The following is a 23632-nucleotide window of genomic DNA, read 5'->3' as shown; positions in this document are numbered from 1 at the left end:
GTACATGTCATTTACGGCCCACTGGGTGAACGTGGTGCCGGCACAGCCGCACCAGCAACTTGGACAGGTCACGACGCTTTTGCCTCCACGTTTGCACGTCCTTGGTCCAGCAAGCATGTCCGCCTCTACCACCTCTTTTTCCGCCGTGTCCTCAGCCGCCACCCCCGTGCCAAGTCCCATTACCCGACCGGCATATCACATGTGCAGGGCGCAACGGTGTCACGCTGTGCTGCACCTGGTATGCCTTGGCGAACGTAGTCACACAGGGGAGGAACTGCTGAGTGTAATGAACAGAGAAATCGACAGATGGCTGTCTCCGCGCAAACTAAAAATCGGAACCATGTTGACTGACAACGGAAAGAACATGGTGTCTGCTCTGCGTCAAGGAAGGTTGTGCCATGCGCCATGCATGGCTCACGTGTTCAATCTGGTTGTCAAGCGGTTCCTAAAATCCACCATCCCACTGCAAGACATCCTTAAAATGTCACGTAAACTGTGCATGCATTTCAGCCATTCCTACACCGCAAAGAACACCCTCATTGAGCTGCAGCGGCAGAACGGAATTCCACAGCATCGCCTGATCTGCGACGTTGCAACAAGGTGGAATTCAACCCTACACATGTTAGACCGCCTTTACGAGCAGCGAAAGGCCATCACCGATTTCCTGATGTTACAAGCGGATAAAGGTACTCCCCTGTGTAACTTAGATGTCAGCCATTGGCAGCTCATGCGTGACACCTGCCGCTTGCTCAGGCCCTTTGAGGAGGCCACGCTATTCGTGAGTCGGCAGGACTATGGGATGAACGACGTCATTCCTCTGTTGCACGTCCTGGAACAAATGCTGTTAACAATGGCTGGTCAGGGTGCGGTAGACGTGGCGCACAGATCTCAACGCCACATGACCCCTGTGGGGGCAGGACAGGAAGAAGAGGAGGAGGTAGAGGAGGACATTTGTGCTCAGGAATTATTGAGTGAAATGGGTGGTTTTTCCACTCAGCGGACAGGAGTGGAGGAGCAGGAGCATCTGGTAGAGGAGGAGGAGGAGGAGACAGAGGACCCAGACGCACCGTGGCAGTATGCTGTGGAGATGGAGGCAGGGAGTCCCTCGCATTCCTTGGCACAAATGGCCCATAGCATGCTCGGTTGCTTGCGTAGCGACAGCCGAATAATAACCATCAGACAGAGGGATGACTTTTGGCTGTCCACCTTGTTGGACCCTCGCTACCGGTCCAAAATGGTGGCCTTTTTCACACCTGCTGAGAGGGAGGCCAAAATTACGTACTATAAAAACCACCTATGTAGTCAGTTGGTCTCTGCCTTTGTGCGCCATCGTCCATCCTCAGACACTGTGGGCCCTGTGCGCTCGCGTTCCGCTGGCATGGCAGCAGGGGAGGGGTGGGGTGGTAGGAGCAGTGGCAGCTCCACCAGCAGCGGCTGCCTCAGTCTGCAGTCGATGATGAGTAGCTTTCTTCACCAGCGCAGTGAGGAAACTACTAACCAGCCGCAGCAGCAGCAGCAGCATCAGGTGGACCTGGAGCAGGAGCTCAAACAACAGGCTTGGGCCTACTTGGACAGCACCCTGCCAACCGAGGTAGACAATCCCCTTGACTACTGGGCAACGAAACTTGACCTTTGGCCCCAACTAGCTGAATTTGCCCTTGAAAGGCTGTCATGCCCGGCCAGTAGCGTGGCATCGGAGCGCGTGTTTAGTGCGGCAGGAGGTATTGTAACTCCGCGGAGGACACGACTGTCCACCCAAAGTGTGGAGAGACTCACGTTTGTGAAAATGAATCAGGCGTGGATTAGTCTGGATTTCAAACCACCAGTTCCTGACACAACTGACTAAATCCGCCATGAATCATGCCTCAAACATGTGCCACTTTCAGGTCTCCTCACACTGCTGGTGTGTTGAATTTTTTGACATAGGGTGCTGGCAGATTACGGGCCTCCTATAGCTGCTGCCAGGCCCCTAATCTGCCATAGGCCCCTATATACCACCTCCTCCTGCTGCTGCCAGGTCCAGAGTCTCTCATGGGTCCCTGTACGGCCTCCCATTGCTGCTGTCTCCATCGCCACACTCTGCTGCCATGTGCCACTTTCAGGTCTCTTCACACTGCTGGTGTGTTAAATTTTTTGACATAGGGTGCAGGCAGATTACGGGCCTCACATAGCTGCTGCCAGGCCCCTAATCTGCCATAGGCCCCTATATACCGCCTCCTCATGCTGCTGCCAAGTCCAGAGTCTGTCATGGTCCCTGTACGGCCTCCCATTGCTGCTGTCTCCATCGCCACACTCTGCTGCCATGTGCCACTTTCAGGTCTCTTCACACTGCTGGTGTGTTAAATTTTTTGACATAGGGTGCAGGCAGATTACGGGCCTCACATAGCTGCTGCCAGGCCCCTAATCTGCCATGGGCCCCTATATACCACCTCCTCCTGCTGCTGCCAGGTCCAGAGTCTCTCATGGGTCCCTGTACGGCCTCCCATTGCTGCTGTCTCCATCGCCACACTCTGCTGCCATGTGCCACTTTCAGGTCTCTTCACACTGCTGGTGTGTTAAATTTTTTGACATAGGGTGCAGGCAGATTACGGGCCTCACATAGCTGCTGCCAGGCCCCTAATCTGCCATAGGCCCCTATATACCGCCTCCTCATGCTGCTGCCAAGTCCAGAGTCTGTCATGGTCCCTGTACGGCCTCCCATTGCTGCTGTCTCCATCGCCACACTCTGCTGCCATGTGCCACTTTCAGGTCTCTTCACACTGCTGGTGTGTTAAATTTTTTGACATAGGGTGCAGGCAGATTACGGGCCTCACATAGCTGCTGCCAGGCCCCTAATCTGCCATGGGCCCCTATATACCGCCTCCTCATGCTGCTGCCAAGTCCAGAGTCTGTCATGGTCCCTGTACGGCCTCCCATTGCTGCTGTCTCCATCGCCACACTCTGCTGCCATGTGCCACTTTCAGGTCTCTTCACACTGCTGGTGTGTTAAATTTTTTGACATAGGGTGCAGGCAGATTACGGGCCTCACATAGCTGCTGCCAGGCCCCTAATCTGCCATAGGCCCCTATATACCGCCTCCTCATGCTGCTGCCAAGTCCAGAGTCTGTCATGGTCCCTGTACGGCCTCCCATTGCTGCTGTCTCCATCGCCACACTCTGCTGCCATGTGCCACTTTCAGGTCTCTTCACACTGCTGGTGTGTTAAATTTTTTGACATAGGGTGCAGGCAGATTACGGGCCTCACATAGCTGCTGCCAGGCCCCTAATCTGCCATGGGCCCCTATATACCACCTCCTCCTGCTGCTGCCAGGTCCAGAGTCTCTCATGGGTCCCTGTACGGCCTCCCATTGCTGCTGTCTCCATCGCCACACTCTGCTGCCATGTGCCACTTTCAGGTCTCTTCACACTGCTGGTGTGTTAAATTTTTTGACATAGGGTGCTGCAAGATAACGGGCCTCACATAGCTGCTGCCAGGCCCCTAATCAGCCATGGGCCCCTATACCGCCTCCTCCTGCTGCTGCCAGGTCCAGAGTCTCTCATGGGTCCCTGTACGGCCTCCCATTGCTGCTGTCTCCATCGCCACACTCTGCTGCCATGTGCCACTTTCAGGTCTCTTCACACTGCTGGTGTGTTAAATTTTTTGACATAGGGTGCAGGCAGATTACGGGCCTCACATAGCTGCTGCCAGGCCCCTAATCTGCCATAGGCCCCTATATACCGCCTCCTCATGCTGCTGCCAAGTCCAGAGTCTGTCATGGTCCCTGTACGGCCTCCCATTGCTGCTGTCTCCATCGCCACACTCTGCTGCCATGTGCCACTTTCAGGTCTCTTCACACTGCTGGTGTGTTAAATTTTTTGACATAGGGTGCAGGCAGATTACGGGCCTCACATAGCTGCTGCCAGGCCCCTAATCTGCCATGGGCCCCTATATACCACCTCCTCCTGCTGCTGCCAGGTCCAGAGTCTCTCATGGGTCTATGTACGGCCTCCCATTGCTGCTGTCTCCATCGCCACACTCTGCTGCCATGTGCCACTTTCAGGTCTCTTCACACTGCTGGTGTGTTAAATTTTTTGACATAGGGTGCTGCAAGATAACGGGCCTCACATAGCTGCTGCCAGGCCCCTAATCAGCCATGGGCCCCTATACCGCCTCCTCCTGCTGCTGCCAGGTCCAGAGTCTCTCATGGGTCCCTGTACGGCCTCCCATTGCTGCTGTCTCCATCGCCACACTCTGCTGCCATGTGCCACTTTCAGGTCTCTTCACACTGCTGGTGTGTTAAATTTTTTGACATAGGGTGCAGGCAGATTACGGGCCTCACATAGCTGCTGCCAGGCCCCTAATCTGCCATAGGCCCCTATATACCGCCTCCTCATGCTGCTGCCAAGTCCAGAGTCTGTCATGGTCCCTGTACGGCCTCCCATTGCTGCTGTCTCCATCGCCACACTCTGCTGCCATGTGCCACTTTCAGGTCTCTTCACACTGCTGGTGTGTTAAATTTTTTGACATAGGGTGCAGGCAGATTACGGGCCTCACATAGCTGCTGCCAGGCCCCTAATCTGCCATGGGCCCCTATATACCACCTCCTCCTGCTGCTGCCAGGTCCAGAGTCTCTCATGGGTCCCTGTACGGCCTCCCATTGCTGCTGTCTCCATCGCCACACTCTGCTGCCATGTGCCACTTTCAGGTCTCTTCACACTGCTGGTGTGTTAAATTTTTTGACATAGGGTGCTGCAAGATAACGGGCCTCACATAGCTGCTGCCAGGCCCCTAATCAGCCATGGGCCCCTATACCGCCTCCTCCTGCTGCTGCCAGGTCCAGAGTCTCTCATGGGTCCCTGTACGGCCTCCCATTGCTGCTGTCTCCATCGCCACACTCTGCTGCCATGTGCCACTTTCAGGTCTCTTCACACTGCTGGTGTGTTAAATTTTTTGACATAGGGTGCAGGCAGATTACGGGCCTCACATAGCTGCTGCCAGGCCCCTAATCTGCCATAGGCCCCTATATACCGCCTCCTCATGCTGCTGCCAAGTCCAGAGTCTGTCATGGTCCCTGTACGGCCTCCCATTGCTGCTGTCTCCATCGCCACACTCTGCTGCCATGTGCCACTTTCAGGTCTCTTCACACTGCTGGTGTGTTAAATTTTTTGACATAGGGTGCAGGCAGATTACGGGCCTCACATAGCTGCTGCCAGGCCCCTAATCTGCCATGGGCCCCTATATACCGCCTCCTCATGCTGCTGCCAAGTCCAGAGTCTGTCATGGTCCCTGTACGGCCTCCCATTGCTGCTGTCTCCATCGCCACACTCTGCTGCCATGTGCCACTTTCAGGTCTCTTCACACTGCTGGTGTGTTAAATTTTTTGACATAGGGTGCAGGCAGATTACGGGCCTCACATAGCTGCTGCCAGGCCCCTAATCTGCCATAGGCCCCTATATACCGCCTCCTCATGCTGCTGCCAAGTCCAGAGTCTGTCATGGTCCCTGTACGGCCTCCCATTGCTGCTGTCTCCATCGCCACACTCTGCTGCCATGTGCCACTTTCAGGTCTCTTCACACTGCTGGTGTGTTAAATTTTTTGACATAGGGTGCAGGCAGATTACGGGCCTCACATAGCTGCTGCCAGGCCCCTAATCTGCCATGGGCCCCTATATACCACCTCCTCCTGCTGCTGCCAGGTCCAGAGTCTCTCATGGGTCCCTGTACGGCCTCCCATTGCTGCTGTCTCCATCGCCACACTCTGCTGCCATGTGCCACTTTCAGGTCTCTTCACACTGCTGGTGTGTTAAATTTTTTGACATAGGGTGCTGCAAGATAACGGGCCTCACATAGCTGCTGCCAGGCCCCTAATCAGCCATGGGCCCCTATACCGCCTCCTCCTGCTGCTGCCAGGTCCAGAGTCTCTCATGGGTCCCTGTACGGCCTCCCATTGCTGCTGTCTCCATCGCCACACTCTGCTGCCATGTGCCACTTTCAGGTCTCTTCACACTGCTGGTGTGTTAAATTTTTTGACATAGGGTGCTGCAAGATAACGGGCCTCACATAGCTGCTGCCAGGCCCCTAATCAGCCATGGGCCCCTATACCGCCTCCTCCTGCTGCTGCCAGGTCCAGAGTCTCTCATGCCATGTGCCACTTTCAGGTCTCTTCACACTGCTGGTGTGTTTAATTTTTTGACATAGGGTGCAGGCAGATTACGGGCCTCACATAGCTGCTGCCAGGCCCCTAATCTGCCATGGGCCCCTATATACCGCCTCCTCATGCTGCTGCCAGGTCCAGAGTCTCTCATGGGTCCCTGTACGGCCTCCCATTGCTGCTTTCTCCATCGCCACACTCTGCCATGTGCCACTTTCAGGTCTCCTCACACACTGCTGGTGTGTTGAATTTTTTGACATAGGGTGCTGGCAGATTACGGGCCTCCCATAGCTGCTGCCAGGCCCCTAATCTGCCATGGGCCCCTATATACCGCCTCCTCATGCTGCTGCCAAGTCCAGAGTCTGTCATGGGTCCCTGTACGGCCTCCCATTGCTGCTGTCTCCATCGCCACACTCTGCCATGTGCCACTTTCAGGTCTCCTCACACACTGCTGGTGTGTAGAATTTTTTGACATAGGGTGCTGGCAGATTACGGGCCTCCCATAGCTGCTGCCAGGCCCCTAATCTGCCATGGGCCCCTATATACCGCCTCCTCATGCTGCTGCCAAGTCCAGAGTCTGTCATGGGTCCCTGTACGGCCTCCCATTGCTGCTGTCTCCATCGCCACACTCTGCCATGTGCCACTTTCAGGTCTCCTCACACTGCTGGTGTGTTGAATTTTTTGACATAGGGTGCTGGCAGATTACGGGCCTCCTATAGCTGCTGCCAGGCCCCTAATCTGCCATGGGCCCCTATATACCGCCTCCTCATGCTGCTGCCAAGTTCAGAGTCTGTCATGGGTCCCTGTACGGCCTCCCATTGCTGCTGTCTCCATCGCCACACTCTGCCATGTGCCACTTTCAGGTCTCCTCACACTGCTGGTGTGTTGAATTTTTTGACATAGGGTGCTGGCAGATTACGGGCCTCCCATAGCTGCTGCCAGGCCCCTAATCTGCCATGGGCCCCTATATACCGCCTCCTCATGCTGCTGCCAAGTCCAGAGTCTGTCATGGGTCCCTGTACGGCCTCCCATTGCTGCTGTCTCCATCGCCACACTCTGCCATGTGCCACTTTCAGGTCTCCTCACACACTGCTGGTGTGTAGAATTTTTTGACATAGGGTGCTGGCAGATTACGGGCCTCCCATAGCTGCTGCCAGGCCCCTAATCTGCCATGGGCCCCTATATACCGCCTCCTCATGCTGCTGCCAAGTCCAGAGTCTGTCATGGGTCCCTGTACGGCCTCCCATTGCTGCTGTCTCCATCGCCACACTCTGCCATGTGCCACTTTCAGGTCTCCTCACACTGCTGGTGTGTTGAATTTTTTGACATAGGGTGCTGGCAGATTACGGGCCTCCTATAGCTGCTGCCAGGCCCCTAATCTGCCATGGGCCCCTATATACCGCCTCCTCATGCTGCTGCCAAGTTCAGAGTCTGTCATGGGTCCCTGTACGGCCTCCCATTGCTGCTGTCTCCATCGCCACACTCTGCCATGTGCCACTTTCAGGTCTCCTCACACTGCTGGTGTGTTGAATTTTTTGACATAGGGTGCTGGCAGATTACGGGCCTCCTATAGCTGCTGCCAGGCCCCTAATCTGCCATAAGCCCCTATATACCGCCTCCTCATGCTGCTGCCAAGTCCAGAGTCTGTCATGGGTCCCTGTACGGCCTCCCATTGCTGCTGTCTCCATCGCCACACTCTGCCATGTGCCACTTTCAGGTCTCCTCACACACTGCTGGTGTGTTGAATTTTTTGACATAGGGTGCTGGCAGATTACGGGCCTCCTATAGCTGCTGCCAGGCCCCTAATCTGCCGTAGGCCCCTATATACCGCCTCCTCATGCTGCTGCCAGGTCCAGAGTCTCTCATGGGTCCCTGTACGGCCTCCCATTGCTGCTGTCTCCATCGCCACACTCTGCCATGTGCCACTTTCAGGTCTCCTCACACTGCTGGTGTGTTCCATTTTTTGTCATAGGGTGCTGGCAGATTATGGGCCTCCCATAACTGCTGCCAGGCCCCTAATCTGCCATGGGCCCCTATACCGACTCCTCATGCTGTGACGTTGCAACAAGGTGGAATTCAACCCTACATATGTTAGACCGCCTTTACGAACAGCAAAAGGCCATCACAGATTTCCTGATGTTAAAAGCAGATAAAGGTACTCCCTGTGTAACTTAGATGTCAGCCATTGGCAGCTCATGCGTGACACCTGCGCTTGCTCAGGCCCTTTGAGGAGGCCACGCTATTCGTGAGTCGGCAGGACTATGGGATGAACGACGTCATTCCTCTGTTGCACGTCCTGGAACAAATGCTGTTAACAATGGCTGGTCAGGGTGCGGTAGACGTGGCGCACAGATCTCAACGCCACATGGCCCCTGTGGGGGCAGGACTGGAAGAAGAGGAGGAGGTAGAGGAGGACATTGGTGCTCAGGAATTATTGAGTGAAATGGGTGGTTTTTCCACTCAGCGGACAGGAGTGGAGGAGCAGGAGCATCTGGTAGAGGAGGAGGAAGAGGAGACAGAGGACCTAGACGCACCGTGGCAGTATGCTGTGGAGATGGAGGCAGGGAGTCCCTCGCATTCCTTGGCACAAATGGCCCATAGCATGCTCGGTTGCTTGCGTAGCGACAGCCGAATAATAACCATCAGACAGAGGGATGACTTTTGGCTGTCCACCTTGTTGGACCCTCGCTACCGTTCAAAAATGGTGGCCTTTTTCACACCTGCTGAGAGGGAGGCCAAAATAACGTACTATAAAAAACACCTATGTAGTCAGCTGGTCTCTGCCTGTCTGCGCCAACGTCCATCCTCAGACACTGTGGGCCCTGTGCGCTCGTGTTCCGCTGCCATGGCAGCAGGGGAGGGGTGGGGTGGTAGGAGCAGTGGCAGCTCCACCAGCAGCGGCTGCCTCAGTCTGCAGTCGATGATGAGTAGCTTTCTTCACCAGCGCAGTGAGGAAACTACTAACCAGCCGCAGCAGCAGCAGCAGCATCAGGTGGACCTGGAGCAGGACCTCAAACAACAGGCTTAGGCCTACTTGGACAGCACCCTGCCAACCGAGGTAGACAATCCCCTTGACTACTGGGCAACGAAACTTGACCTTTGGCCCCAACTAGCTGAATTTGCCCTTGAAAGGCTGTCATGCCCGGCCAGTAGCGTGGCATCGGAGCGCGTGTTTAGTGCGGCAGGAGGTATTGCAACTCCGCGGAGGACACGACTGTCCACCCAAAGTGTGGAGAGACTCACGTTTGTGAAAATGAATCAGGCGTGGATTAGTCTGGATTTCAAACCACCAGTTCCTGACACAACTGACTAAATCCGCCATGAATCATGCCCCAAACATGTGCCACTTTCAGGTCTCCTCACACTGCTGGTGTGTTCCATTTTTTGTCATAGGGTGCTGGCAGATTACGGGCCTCCCATAGCTGCTGCCAGGCCCCTAATCTGCCATGGGCCCCTATACCGCCTCCTCATGCTGCTGCCAAGTCCAGAGTCTCTCATGGGTCCCTGTACGGCCTCCCATTGCTGCTGCCTCCATCGCCACACTCTGCCATGTGCCACTTTCAGGTCTCCTCACACTGCTGGTGTGTTCCATTTTTTGTCATAGGGTGCTGGCAGATTACGGGCCTCCCATAGCTGCTGCCAGGCCCCTAATCTGCCATGGGCCCCTATACCGCCTCCTCATGCTGCTGCCAGGTCCAGAGTCTCTCATGGGTCCCTGTACGGCCTCCCATTGCTGCTGTCTCCATCGCCACACTCTGCCATGTGCCACTTTCAGGTCTCCTCACACTGCTGGTGGGTTCCATTTTTTGTCATAGGGTGCTGGCAGATTACGGGCCTCCCATAGCTGCTGCCAGGCCCGTAATCTGCCATGGGCCCCCGTACCGACTCCTCATGCTGCTGCCAGGCCCGTAATCTGTCATGGGCCACTGTTGTCGCTTGTTGGCATATTCCGCTCGTTCAGATGCTCCTTCTCCTGCTACTCCTCTTCACGGATTCCGTCAGCAGTCTTTCTTGGAATCCGTTTCCAAGAGACAACAGTTTGCGAGCACGCACCCGACGGTGCAGAAGCTGAACGTCCTCCTGTCCAAGTTGCTGCTGCCAGGCTCGTAATCTGTCATGCGCCCCTGTACCGCCTCCTCATGCTGCTGCCAGGTCCAGAGTGTGTCATGGGCCCCCGTACCGACTCCTCATGCTGCTGCCAGGCCCGTAATCTGTCATGGGCCCCTGTACCGCCTCCCCATGCTGCTGCCAGGTCCAGAGTGTGTCATGGGTCCCTGTACGGCCTCCCATTGCTGCTGCCAGGCCCGTAATCTGCCATGGGCCCCTGTACCGACTCCTCATGCTGCTGCCAGGCCCGTAATCTGTCATGGGCCCCTGTACCGCCTCCTCATGCTGCTGCCAGGTCCAGAGTGTGTCATGGGTCCCTGTACGGCCTCCCATTGCTGCTGTCTCTATCGCCACACTCTGCCATGTGCCACTTTCAGGTCTCCTCACACTGCTGGTGGTTTCCATTTTTGTCATAGGGTGCTGTATGGCCTCCCATTGCTGCTGCCTCCACCGCCACACTGTGGCTCCACACTCTGGTTTTGGCCCCGTGACTGCCCAAATGAGTGAAGTGTGCGGTGATTCTAAGATCGACGGCACTCATCTGCATGTCATACTGACTGACAGTATTATTTCTCTTCCCCAGCAGACTCCAAGGGCATTTAAATTAAAGGTACAGTGTTCTGCACTAATATTAAGTCTCTCTGAAGCCTAGAAACACCCTTTTTTAAGTTAAATTCACAGCGAATTTATTCGACTCGAATCGAATATTGTCCACGAATTCGCCGAATCAGTCGAATCGAATTTTTCATTTCTTCGCTCATCTCTAATTACTTTATATATTAAAGCCGGAGGCTGGTTTAGTCATTTTCTTTTTTTGGGGGGGGGGATACAGCACCAAGCATATTAGTTACCGGCATTGATATGCATGTCTGCAGGCTGCTACCATAGTAGAAATTCTTCCTTCATGCCGCCAGTTGCTGTTCAGAGTGGTAATCTTCTAATGCTGATAGGAATAACAGCTGCAGCTGTGAGTATGTTGTACTTGTGCAGCTCACCTGCCCCTTTCTGCCCCCTCAACCATTTACAGAACTAGTAGTATTATTGTCCCACAATGCAACACATTCTGTGAATGGGAAGGGGAGATCCTGTCATTCATCCATGTCTCTTTCAGTGTTGCACTTTGGGACAATAATAGTACATATTATGTGAATGGCAGAGGGGGCAGGAAGGAGAGGGCAAGAGGTGCAAGTCCTTCACACTTAGAGCCTCTGCTGTTATCCCCTGCAACATTTAAAGATTGCTGCACTGGGCAGTATCCAGCAGCATGAAGAAAGGATTTTTACATGAAGCAGCTGCCTGCCTTCATATACAACCCCAATTCAAAAGAAGTTGGGTTTCTGTGTCAGATATACATAAAAACAGAATGCAATGATTCACAAATCTCAAGAGCTCTTTGTTGCCCAATTCCAACTTTTGTGAGGCGTGTTGCTGCCATCAATTTCAAAAATACCTTATTTTTTTCTTAAATTGGTACATTTTCTGATTTAAAACATTTGATATGTTTTCTATTTTCTAATGTGAATAAAATATGGCTTTATAAGATTTGCAAACCACTGCTTTCGGTTTTTATGTCAGTTTTACGAAGGAAAAAGAAGAGAGAAAAGAAGGAAGAATACTTTAATGGATTAATGGTGGCTTGAATTGCAGGTGAACAACTGATACTTTTACTCTAGAGATTTCCAATGAATCATGCAAGGTTTCAAAATTATTCCTAGTTAGTCCAACCTAAAAGATATTTTGTTTTAGGTGAATACTGATGTGCACAGTTGGCTCCTAAATTCTTATATCCTTGCTTATATCTTGTCCCCCTGGACGTTTTGAGTGTTCCTGCATTTGGATGTTCCAACTATACCTGTTGTTTTCTCCATAATATAAAATAAATAAAAAATCCAACAGGGAGAGTGGAGATTCTTCATTATGACCATGATGAGTGTGCAGACTAAGGAACTCAATCACACATATAACACTGATAGAATATATATGAAATAATTTCATGGTTTGATTATCCAACATCTCAATATCGGTTTTGGGAGGACTGATCTGTCATGTAACTATTCACTTCCTGACCATTCTTTTGAATATTGACATTTCAAATTATATCTAAAGATATTTTTTTGGAAAAAGTCAGAAATTGTTAAAACCTGTCAGTTTTTTTTTGCTATTTGTGTCCCACTGGGGAGATTTTCCTTTACTTCTTGTCTTGTCATTGAAAACCCTCCAAAGTGAGTAAAATACCCTCTAAACTAGTTGTCACTTGAACAAGTGTCCCCATCAAAAAGTTTACTCTCCTAATTTTGTTCTGAGACAACTCAAAATTTTGGATTTTCCTTATTGTTACGCAATACTGACAATGGTCACCAGGACAAATTGATAGATGAAATCTCCCTAGGAGGGACACATACAGCAATTCAATCTAGAAATTTGAACCCCTCACAAGTCTATCCAAAATGTTAAAAATCATTTGGCTTTATCTGCATTTTAAGCTCTGAGATACATCAATGTGGACATTCATTAGGCTTTGTACACACATGCACACATACATGCTGAGACATGTCACAAAGATAAACTTTAGGTAAGGCAAAAAAAGATATGAAGTACAAACACAACAGTTTTATTAACCTGATTTGTGGTTGGCCGTTGCACTTGTAATAGCCTTGGTGCTGTCCTTGAGCGAACCGGTTTTTTGCTTATTTTTCGTTGACTCTAGTGCTTTGAGCTTCTTGGCATGTTTACTGCCTTTGTAGTGTGCCTCGGCTTGGCTCTACAAAGGAGAACAAATCAGGCTTACTTCTTTATGTTTTACCACAACACAATGGGGCAATGATTTTAATGGGGAACAACACAAACACATCACAAACCAAATAAACACAATTTGTAGTGCACCTCTGTTTTGTGGCATAAATACATTTGGGCATTTTCTAATATATATATATATATATATATATATATATATATATATATATACACAATGAAAAACATGCTGTTAAGTTAATTTTAAACCATACTATGTGCAAATTAGCTGTAGTTCTTCATAATAGCATCACTTCCATTCAGGGGTGGACTGACAACTCATGGGGCCCCCGGGCAATAGGGGATCATGGGGCTCCTGTGTCATTGCCCAAACTGAAAAAAGCCTATAAAAAAGGTACCAGGGGCATCTCATGGGAGCCCCTACTGACCCCAGACCCTCGGGCAGTGCCCGAGTTTCCAAATGGTCAGTCCGCCCCTGCTTCCATTATATCTGATCCCAACTGAAAGCAGACCTAAATTGCAGTGTTGCTAGATATGCTTTAATAGACTGTTCAGCAATTAGGGAGGCAGGAAAGCCATCACTTACCCCTCAGGGTTGTATAAAGTAGAATCTGGATAATTTATCCTTGAGATATAGCAACATGCACTTGGGCCTTGATGTCAGCCAACTCTTTAGTGAAAAAAGAATGCAGACCATGCTGGCATTGGCACCCACAATGGATAATTGCTGCAGATCATGTGCTCTAAAATGCCAACTCATGTGACATGAAACCAAAGTGTCATGAGACTTTCAAATATTAGCTCTGAAGTAAGCAGTTGATGATTTTACTACCCCAAATTTGCTTCCCTAATTTATTAAAATGAAAAGCCCTCTTACCTGTACTATAAAGTATGTCTGCAATGACTGGTGAACTGAGAAATTGGTGCCAATTCTGGAAATTATAGTGATAGTCACATACACTATATTGTCAAAAGTATTGGGACGTCTGCCTTTGCACACACATGAACTTTAACCCTTTGAGGACCAAGGGACATATTTGTCCCATGTTTTTAATTGCCTGTATCATCTGATTAAGAACTTAAAATATTTTTTTTTCTGGTTTGAGTCAAAATATTAGTTCTTATCAACAAATGGATCTAGCTTTTTGCCAATTATTTCATGAAATGGCTTAGTTACAGCAACTGAAGTGTACGAAATCCGTAATCTTATGGTCCTCAAAAAGTTAATGGCATCCCAGTCTTAGTCCATAGGGTTCAATATTGAGTTGGCCCACCCTTTGCAGCCATAGCAGCTTCAACTCTTCTGGGAAGGCTGTCCACAAGGTTTAGGAGTGTGTTTATGGGAATGTTTAACCATTCTTCCAGAAGAGCATTTGTGAGGTCAGGCATTGATGTCATACGAGAAGGCCTGGCTCACAGTCTCCACTCTAATTCAACAAAATGTTCTATCGGGTTGAGGTCAGGACTTTGTGCAGGCCAGTCAAGTTCCTCCACCCCTAACTTGCTCATCCATGTTTTTATGGATCTTGCTGTGTGCACTTCTGCGCAGTTATGTTGAATCAGGAAGAAAATGTCCCGTTTTCCTGTTGCCGTTGTGTATCTCTAGAAGACGCTTGGTATTGATATGTATATGTTATATAAGAGACTTCAAGTCTCAACTTTTATACCAACACATTAGTACTTTACAGTTTTTGGGCCCTGTCAGGTTTTTTGAAGATAAGTTAACAATGTGAAGTCTATGTACCTACCTTCACATACCCCTCAAGTTAAATGTTAGGATAAGTACACTTAATAATAAACAATACATGGTTCATAAAACACTGTGCATACCTCCATTTAAACAGGCTTGTACTGAAGAAAACTACTAACATTAGTGTAAGCCCAAATTATCTGAGTTATAAATGGTCGATTTCATTATGTATGATTTTTATATCTTAACGTGCCATAAATAAATTAGATATTCCCTTGGAACAGTATTGCCAGAAATTTAATCATCAGACCAATGCTCTAATTGGCATAATTGCATTTCCTGTATTACATTTGTCCTGTGATATAAAGATATGTATACTGTAGAATGAATATTAGCACTGCAAGATAATGTTGTAAAATGAAACAGGAAATCACAAAAATAACTCGCATGGGAGATGTCCAAAGATAGAGATACATCTTTATTGTGCTCATGTAATTATTTTGCACAATATGAAAAGAATCAGTTCATTAACATGTATTATTAGCTTCCCCAGGTATGTTTCATGTTGAGATCAAAGCAAAATCCTTTTCATTCTTCTTTATTTTCTGTATTTATAAAGAATATCACAAAGTAATTTTTCGTAAATAAAACTTAAAGGACTAATTAGTATATAATTAATATTTGCCTAAACATAGAATTTAGATATGATTTTTGGATAAGTTCACAACTGTATTTTGACATACAGTACATCATCATTACGGCACTGAAAGTTTTTCTTCAGTTGATAGGCACATCCACGGTTCCCCTTGGGCATCTACTGTGTTTAAGCATCATATCTATTTTATCTATCTCTGGAACAAATTACTAACATTTATTTAAAGCTGAAGTTTAAGTATGACAATTTTTACATAATTACATTTCTGCAGCTTCCACCAATGTAAATATGTATGTACCAAACCTGTGGGATCCCTATAGAAGCTGGAAGTCAATGTAGTAGGCACCAGTACCTCAATGATCACCACTAGCTTCCAGGTCCCCTGCTGGGCGCCTGCCCTACTGCACTGTGAACATAGATTGTGGCTTGCTCGACACAGGCGTCACTCAGGGAACACTTTATGTTTTCTCAATGATTGCAAAGCGTTCTCTGATTGGACGAGGTGGAAAGGTGGGATGGTGACATCACTATCTCCACCTCACCCAATCAGATAATGCTTTGCATTAATTGAAATGGGGCCCAGAAGTTAGTGCCAACCAATATAGTAGCAGTTCCTACTACAGTGGTTTACAGTTTCCCCAGGGATCCCACAGGTGTGGCATATACATGCTTACATTGGTCTAGGCTGGACCAATGTAACTATGTAAAAACTGCCGTATGTACATTTCAGCTTTAAACTGAGAAAACATTATTATCTTCAATTAAAGTGCATGTGAAATACAAAAAAAGTTTTGGATAGAGTAGAGGCAGCACTGTGGCTAATTGGTTAGCACTTCTGCCTAGCAGCACTAGGGTCATTGGTTCAAATTCCAACCATGACAATACCTGCCTGGAGTTTGCATGTTCTCCCTGTGCCTGCCTGGGTATCCTCTGATTTCCTCCCACACTCCAAAGAAATGCTGGTAAGTTGATTGGCTCCTGCCTATATTGGCCCTAGTATATGTACAAATGTGGGTTAGGGACCTTACATTGTAAACTCCTTGAGGACAGGGACTGATGTGAGTGTACAATATACTGTATATGTAAAGCGATGCGTAAATCAATGGCGCTATATAGTACTTGTAATAAATAAATAAAGTAAGGAAGGTGAAAACACAAATGTCAGTACTCAAGCCTTGAAGGGAGACAAACTATTGAATCACCTCCAACATACTTTACTCTAGGTTTCTCAAATTCTGAATACAAATTGAGTCCATGGCCTTGCAGCCCCCTTCAGACTAAGAAATCCTTAGGCAAACAAACAGAAAGCACACCAGCATTGTGTAAAATCCTCAATACATTTTTATATTTACACAATAGTTTTCACACACAAAGGAGTATAAGTGCATGTAATGAAATCCATAAAAACCCTCTTGAACCAATAGACACAAATATCCAACTGTCAAACCTGTACAGTAGAATGTAATTGTTGTCCCCAAGATACTCCAGGCTCTGAAGAAGGGGGCACACCCCTGAAACAAGTAAGCCATTAACAGCTTCCCCTCTGCCCTATAGCAGAAATACTGCTACAGGGCAGCAGGGGTACACAAAATCATGTATATACACGTGATTTTGCATCACCGGGTAGGGGGCACACATGAGCTGCATGCGTGCCCTACCCATGCTGCAATTCGCGGCCTCGGCTGTCAATCACTGGGTCCTGGACAGTGATTACTCGGCAACACCCAGTGATCGGAGTATCTCAGATGGGGGAGAGACCCGTGTATAAACAACACAGATCTGTCCCCTGTCAGCTCCTACACACTGCTTTTTAAGGCTCTGCATAGCAGACCCATACAAAGAAGTGTGCTTACAGTGAAACACACGTACAGCCCACATAGTAAAACAGCACACAGCACACAGTTAACCCTTTGATCACCCCACATGTTAACCCCTTCCTGCCCAGTGCCATTAGTACAGTGTCAGTGCTTTTTATTAGCACTGATCACTGTATTGGTGTCACTGGGGATGTCAGTGACAGCAAATCAGTTCCACCCAGTGTCAGAATGCCTGCCGCGGTCCTGCAGTAACGCAGTCCCGCTATAAGTCACTGATCGCCGCCATTACTAGTAAAAAAAAAATTCCAGTGTACATATTGTCATTTGTAAACACAATAACTTTCACGTAAACCAATTCATTTACACGTATTGGGATTTTATTTTAGTAAAGACATGTAGCAGAATACATTTTGGCCTAATTTTATGACAATTTAATTTTTTACATTTTTTTACTGGACATGTTTAATAGCAAAAAGTAGAAAATATAGTTTATTTCTCAAAATTGTCGGTCTTTTTTTGTTTATAGCGTAAACAATAAAAAAACACAGAGGCAATCAAATACCACTGAAAGAAAGCTTTATTTGTAGTAAAAAAAGGACGTAAATTTAGTTTGAGTGCAGCGTTTCATGACTGCACAATTGTCAGTTAAAGTAACGCATTGCAAAAAATGGCCTGGTCAGGAAGGGGGGTAAATCCTCTGGAGGGCAAGTGATTAAGCACATTGGAGGCAGTGATTACATTCTGTAGCATGGATGTTTGCATCTACTGGATCAAGAGAGTTTCTATCTTTTGTGAGTACAAGATATTATGTTTAATAAAAATATACTGAGGATTTTACATGAGGCTGGTGTTCTCTTTTTTATCGCGTAGGAAAGAGCCAACCCCCTATTAGTTAATTTTTTTGCTGCCTGTGTCCCACTGGGGGGTTTTCCCTTCCTATCCTGAACATGCAATGGGAAATAAGAACAATCTTTAAAGCGTGAACAGAGTTCCCATATTAGAGAGATGTCACCAGTGCAGAGGTCCCTACTGAATGAATTTCCCTCACCTCTTGCTCTAGTGACAGTTCTAAAATTGTTTTCTTTGTATTATCTGTCTCTATGACAAAGGTCACCAAGACAAATAGGGGTGATCTCCCCAGTGGGGACAAAAGCAGCAGTACAATTTTGATAAATATCTAACCCTACCCTACTCTATCCAAAACTATATAAAGTTAACTGTACCTTTAAATATACTTTAAAATAATAATTACATTTTCTGAAATCATTACATTGTACCATTCTGGTCATTTGAACAGATTCTACTTTTTCTCAGGGACTTTGTACATTAAATGATCATTACCGATAACTATCTTTTTCCCAATGGCCACAATTCCAAATTTCCATTTCCAGTTTCATTTATTTTCAGTTATCATTTGAAGTCGATTTGATCACGGTCTTTAAAGTTTGACCTGGATCTGACCAGAAACAATCATTATGCAAAAACAACTTGCATTAATTGCTGAATTTGCTTCCCTTTATATTTTGGTAAATGTGGCATGTTCTTCTAAACTGTAAATTAATTCATTTCACCTCCAATACATGTGCAAGTAAGAAGCAAGACAGAACAACTCTGCACTCAAACATATCTCAAACACAAGCCATTTACCCTGAAAGTACCTGAAAAGATGATTCTTTTCTCTTGCTTCTGAGTCAGATGCTTGTGTACACAGGTCCTAATATTGAGAGCCTTAAAGTTTGTGGATCACAAGCAGAATCAGATGGTTGTGGTTATAAAAAACTACAATCCTAACTAAAAAGGAGGATTTGTATTAGCAAGATCCATAAAAGGTAAAGAAGGAAGGCAAGAATAAAGACAAACTATACTGGTGATATTTTCTTCTGATTCCAGGATAAATAAAAGCAAATTGTATTATTCTAGGAGTGTGTTGGATTTTGAATCCCTCATTCTCTCATCTAACTTGCTTATTAATTTTAACAACTCTATGTAAATTTCATTTTGTTTCTCAGTGAGGGGCCAAGTATTCCAGCAGCAATCCAGAGGCTGCTTACTTTACTTCTGGAAAAGAGTTACTGTTGTGGGTTCTTATTACAAAGACTCTAGCAAGTCAAACCTGGAAGGGGCAGGGGTTTAATAAAGAAGCACTATGGTCAAACTATAAAATTACATATATGATGTAGGCTGCCCATACTATTAAGATAGGCTCTTTTCTTTCCTTACTAGACCGTGGACAATTTATACATTTCTTTTGATCCTGCCGGTAGTACCATTAGAAAATCACTTCCTTTGATAGCGTGACAACAATCTTCCTTCTCAAGTTAAATTACTGTAGTGTTGTTACCCTTGCTGCTGCTATAACTGCTTAGATGTTAGAACTGTTATTTGTCCAATCAGTGAATAGCCACTCCTAGCTTTGCCCACTACACATTGCTAAATATACAGGAGCTTAGAGAAACTATATAAAAAGGAATCATATTTTAATGTCTCTCTGCACTACCAGATTTCAGAGTCCTAGTGGTGTATATCCACTTAAAAACTAGAGCATTTCTGACACTTTTTGTTTACATGTAAAAATGCTTAGTACACCCAGACAGTATACATTTTTTTAAAAGCAGAGGCCCCAGAGAATAAAATGATGGGTGTTGCAAACAGTATTTGTACCGCAGTTTTTAAGGCAATATGTTTTGAAAAAATACACTTTTTTCATTTTATTTCACAAAAACACAATATACAGTAATACCCAACTGTTTAGTAAAATTTAAAAGAAGATGTTATGCTGAGCAAACAGATACCAAACATGCCACGCTTAAAAATTGCGCACACAATTGCGTGCAACGACGACAAACAATATACATTTTATTATCTTTAGGCAACGATTTAAAAGCCTTTACAGGTTACCACTTTAGATTTACACAGAAGGTTGGGTGCTAGAATTACTGCCCTCGACTTGACATTCACACTGATACCTCATATGTGTGGGACGGTTGCTGTTTGCGCGCATGTGGGACCAATGTGTGCTTTTGCCTTTTTTGTGCGAGCACTGGGGCGCTTTAAAAATTCTTTATCTTTTGTTATTATTACACTGTCATTTACATTTTTTTTATCATGTTTATTGTTATCACAGGGGATATAATATAACTAGCTCCTGTGATAGCAATAGGCAATAACAGGTACTCTTTATGGAGAGATCTTGGGTCTATAAGACCCCTGATGTCTCTTCTGCCCTTAAAAGCATCTGATCACACCAAGGTATGGTTAGATGCTTTTCTAATTTAATAATGGCGCTCTTTACATCCGGGGAAACAGGAAGTGATGAATGCTCATCGCTTCCGGTTTCCTATACCATAGAGGTGATCAGAGCCGTTCCAGTCTCTGATTACCTCTATGGTCAGCTGGTGGAAGTGCCAGCTGGTCGCTTGGGTCAGTAGGTGGAATGGGAGAGCCTGAGAGAGCCGCAGAAGGCAGTGAGAGGGGGGAACATCCCCTCCCTCTGCTTGTAAAAGCAATCCAGCAGCTAATTAGCCACTAGGATTGCTTTTACAAGAATGCCGACCATCGGCTCTAAGAAACAATACTGGGATGATGCCTGCAACAGATCTCACACTAGAGGTACCCCTTTTACTTACTGACAGATGCCTCTAGCAGATTGCTCTTGGGAAAACTGAGATCACACTATGGTTTTCCTTGACAGTAGGCTGAAGCTAAGGGTATGTTGTCATAGTAGCCCCCTTTTTTCAGACATTAACATTATCCAGAGTCCACCATTTTTTAAGCAACAGTGCAGAGGTCAAAACCTCCGAGAACCATCTGTGATGCTTTATTTGAGTTGTGATGAGTTCCACTGAATGGATATATAGACCACCATAAACACGATTATTTCCTTTATCTGTATTTCCACAATGATTTAAGTTCCCTTAACTTGAAATTCTAATTTAAGTTGATTAAAGAGATAATTGTAGGTGTAAAGCTGCATACACATTGTACAGAAAGATCAAGACTCATTACCATTTTCCAGGTAAATCAAATTGGTTTAATTGAAAACTTCTGCTGTCACTGCTGGTTGTACTTTGTTATACAACTAATGAAAGATTGTTAATTACATTAGCTTTATTCCTTGCCATCTCTCTGCTATGGAATTTATTAATAGTGACTTCTATTTCTAAAGATGAGTGAATATAGAACAACACCAGATACAGGTTGATTTTCTTATTAAAATAAAATGTTGCCTCCCCCCCCTTACTCCACCAGGTTTCATTTAGCAAGAAGTTCAGTGAGCATATGGTTATCATATGTGGTTCCCCCCAAACCTGTAGCAAGTATAGATCAAAACTGTTTTTTCGATAAATCCAAGAATCACTGCTCCTGGGGTGAAAAGTGAACTCACCCATTCTGTTGCTGAAAGTCACATAGTTAGATGTTTACTACCTCAAATTTAGCTTAGACTTTTTTTATTTGCAGGAAGAGGAGTCACTGTGGAACAAAGAAAATATTGGATTTTTTATGTTTTATTTTTTTTCTATTAAACTCCTGAAAGCATTGTTTGATGGATTTTCTTTTTCAAGTTTTACCTTTACATTGCATAGAATACAAAAGAAACATTTTACCAGATCACTAAGGTATGGTGCAAAAAATATACAGGAGTAAATAAGATTCATATACTTCCATCAAATACTCCTCTTGGATGCTGGAGAAGTAGAAGAGTTTTCAGTTTGAAGAGAGTCTCAAGTCTCTTCTCCTTTTTCAGCTGTCCTAACAGCTAATGTTTATAAAAAGTGACTCTGTTACTCCCCCGACACATATCAAAAACTGGTTATACACTAGTAGTATTTTTTGGACATTTTATGCTGTAAGAATGTTTGTTCGTTTTTGTAATCATTAGTGGAATCAAATTGGCATTTGTTTTTGACTGCAGTGATGAGACAATTCGAAGGATCAAAATTTATTTTGAATGTGTGAATTTCTAACAGTGTATGTGGTTTTCATTCAGTAAAGTTTGTTCATTCTAACATCAAACACAAATAACAAATGAAATCTTGAACTGCTTTCAAATGACATTCTAATGTTTTGAGAATTTTCACATGAAGTTTTGCTTGAAATTCTACTAGTGGTGGTGACAGTCTTCATGTGAACCCTTAGCCATGGTTAAAGCTGAGATCTTAGAGCCAAACTGAGCCTGGACTGGATGTTAAAGGAAATCTATGGTCACAGCATACACTTCCAGTTTAGAACAACCACTGTTGGGAATTGGGACACCTGCTGGTGGCACTGTGGTTCCCTGGGAGAAGCGTTGTAATTCCAGTATCCACCAGCAGGTCTCTCCCAGCAGCCAGAAGATCCCAGTAATAGGTTTCCACCTGATGCTGGCTGCTGTGAGGGTATTTAGGTCCTCCCCTATTAGTCCCCCTCCCTCCAGTGTTTTGCTGCTGCTAGATCCTGTTGCCATTTGTCCTGATTGTGCTTCTGCCCTGTACCCTGCTGCCTTGTATCTACTTTCTCTTCTTCCTGATCCCAGTTTTGATTCCCCCTTCCCATCTGTTCCCTGCAACTCCCAGTTTTACCCTGGTTTGTGGTGTTCCCCATTGTGTATATATTGTATATAATTAATTGTTAGCCAAGAATCTGTTTGGTAATTACTAATCAGCTATTCTGTCACTGGGTTTTTTGGTTCACTTGTATTTTTATGTTTACTGTGTGCTTGTGTTTGGATGGATTTTGTTTCACTGCAAATAAATCTCATCAGATCCAGTCCAGGAGATCAGCTGACATTAAAACCAGCCATAGATAATTCGAATCTCAGCCAGTTCAGCAAGAACCAGCTGAGATTCGAACCATGTATTGGTAGGTTTACTGTAGCCAAACTGATCGATCGATTAACTTGGGTAAAACCAGCCAGATCTAAGATGCAATTATTGCTAGTGGCCTTTATAGCCGCTATTAATAATCACTGAGTTCTCCCATCAGGGACACCTTTAGATTTAGCAGTTTCAGCTATATTTATGTCATGTTTAGCAGACAAGGACTGACACAGCAGAATGGTACTCAAAGAGTGAGAAGAGTGGTGAATGAGTCAAGTAGCAAAGTTTGCAAAAGTTTGGATTGATGCTAGTCTGGTTATTGGTAGATCACAGGAGTGAACTACATTAGTCAAGCCAAGATATGATGAGGGATTTTTATGAACATTTTAATTATGTCACACATAGGAAGGAAGAGGGATGGGAATGTTTCTTTTAAAATGGAGATACCAGGATGGAGAGTGCTAATGTAGGGTTTAACAAATGAGCAGAATTAATACGTATTACTATTACTATTACTATTAAGCAGTAAGTTTGGGAAGCCGAGTTATTTGGATTCATACTGACACTAAAGGGTCTATGTATAAATAGTTTGATTTGCAAATGTCTCAGCATTCAAGCAAACTTCACAAATAATACTAGTAATATGTGCAACATGTAAAAAATGTCAGTTTTAGTTTGTTGCCTTTCA

The 23632-nt window shown here is 46.1% G+C and overlaps 1 protein-coding gene across 6 annotated transcripts in view; it reads right to left on the bottom strand.

Annotated features, from left to right (window-relative positions):
• Positions 1–23632, bottom strand: part of ZNF385B (zinc finger protein 385B) — a 708580-nt gene that overhangs the window by 89063 nt on the left and 595885 nt on the right. For all 6 annotated transcript variants that reach the window (XM_089690377.1, XM_089690379.1, XM_089690378.1 and 3 more), the window contains one exon: positions 12856–12997. In XM_089690377.1, coding sequence (XP_089546503.1) covers positions 12856–12997 — 142 coding nt within the window. The remainder of the gene's footprint in view (positions 1–12855; positions 12998–23632) is intronic.

Source organism: Staurois parvus, unplaced genomic scaffold (genome assembly GCF_062004578.1).
Source record: "Staurois parvus isolate SC_StPar_1 unplaced genomic scaffold, SC_StPar_1.0 ptg000530l, whole genome shotgun sequence".
NCBI lineage: Eukaryota > Metazoa > Chordata > Amphibia > Anura > Ranidae > Staurois > Staurois parvus.
This window is presented reverse-complemented; position numbering and strand designations above follow the sequence as displayed.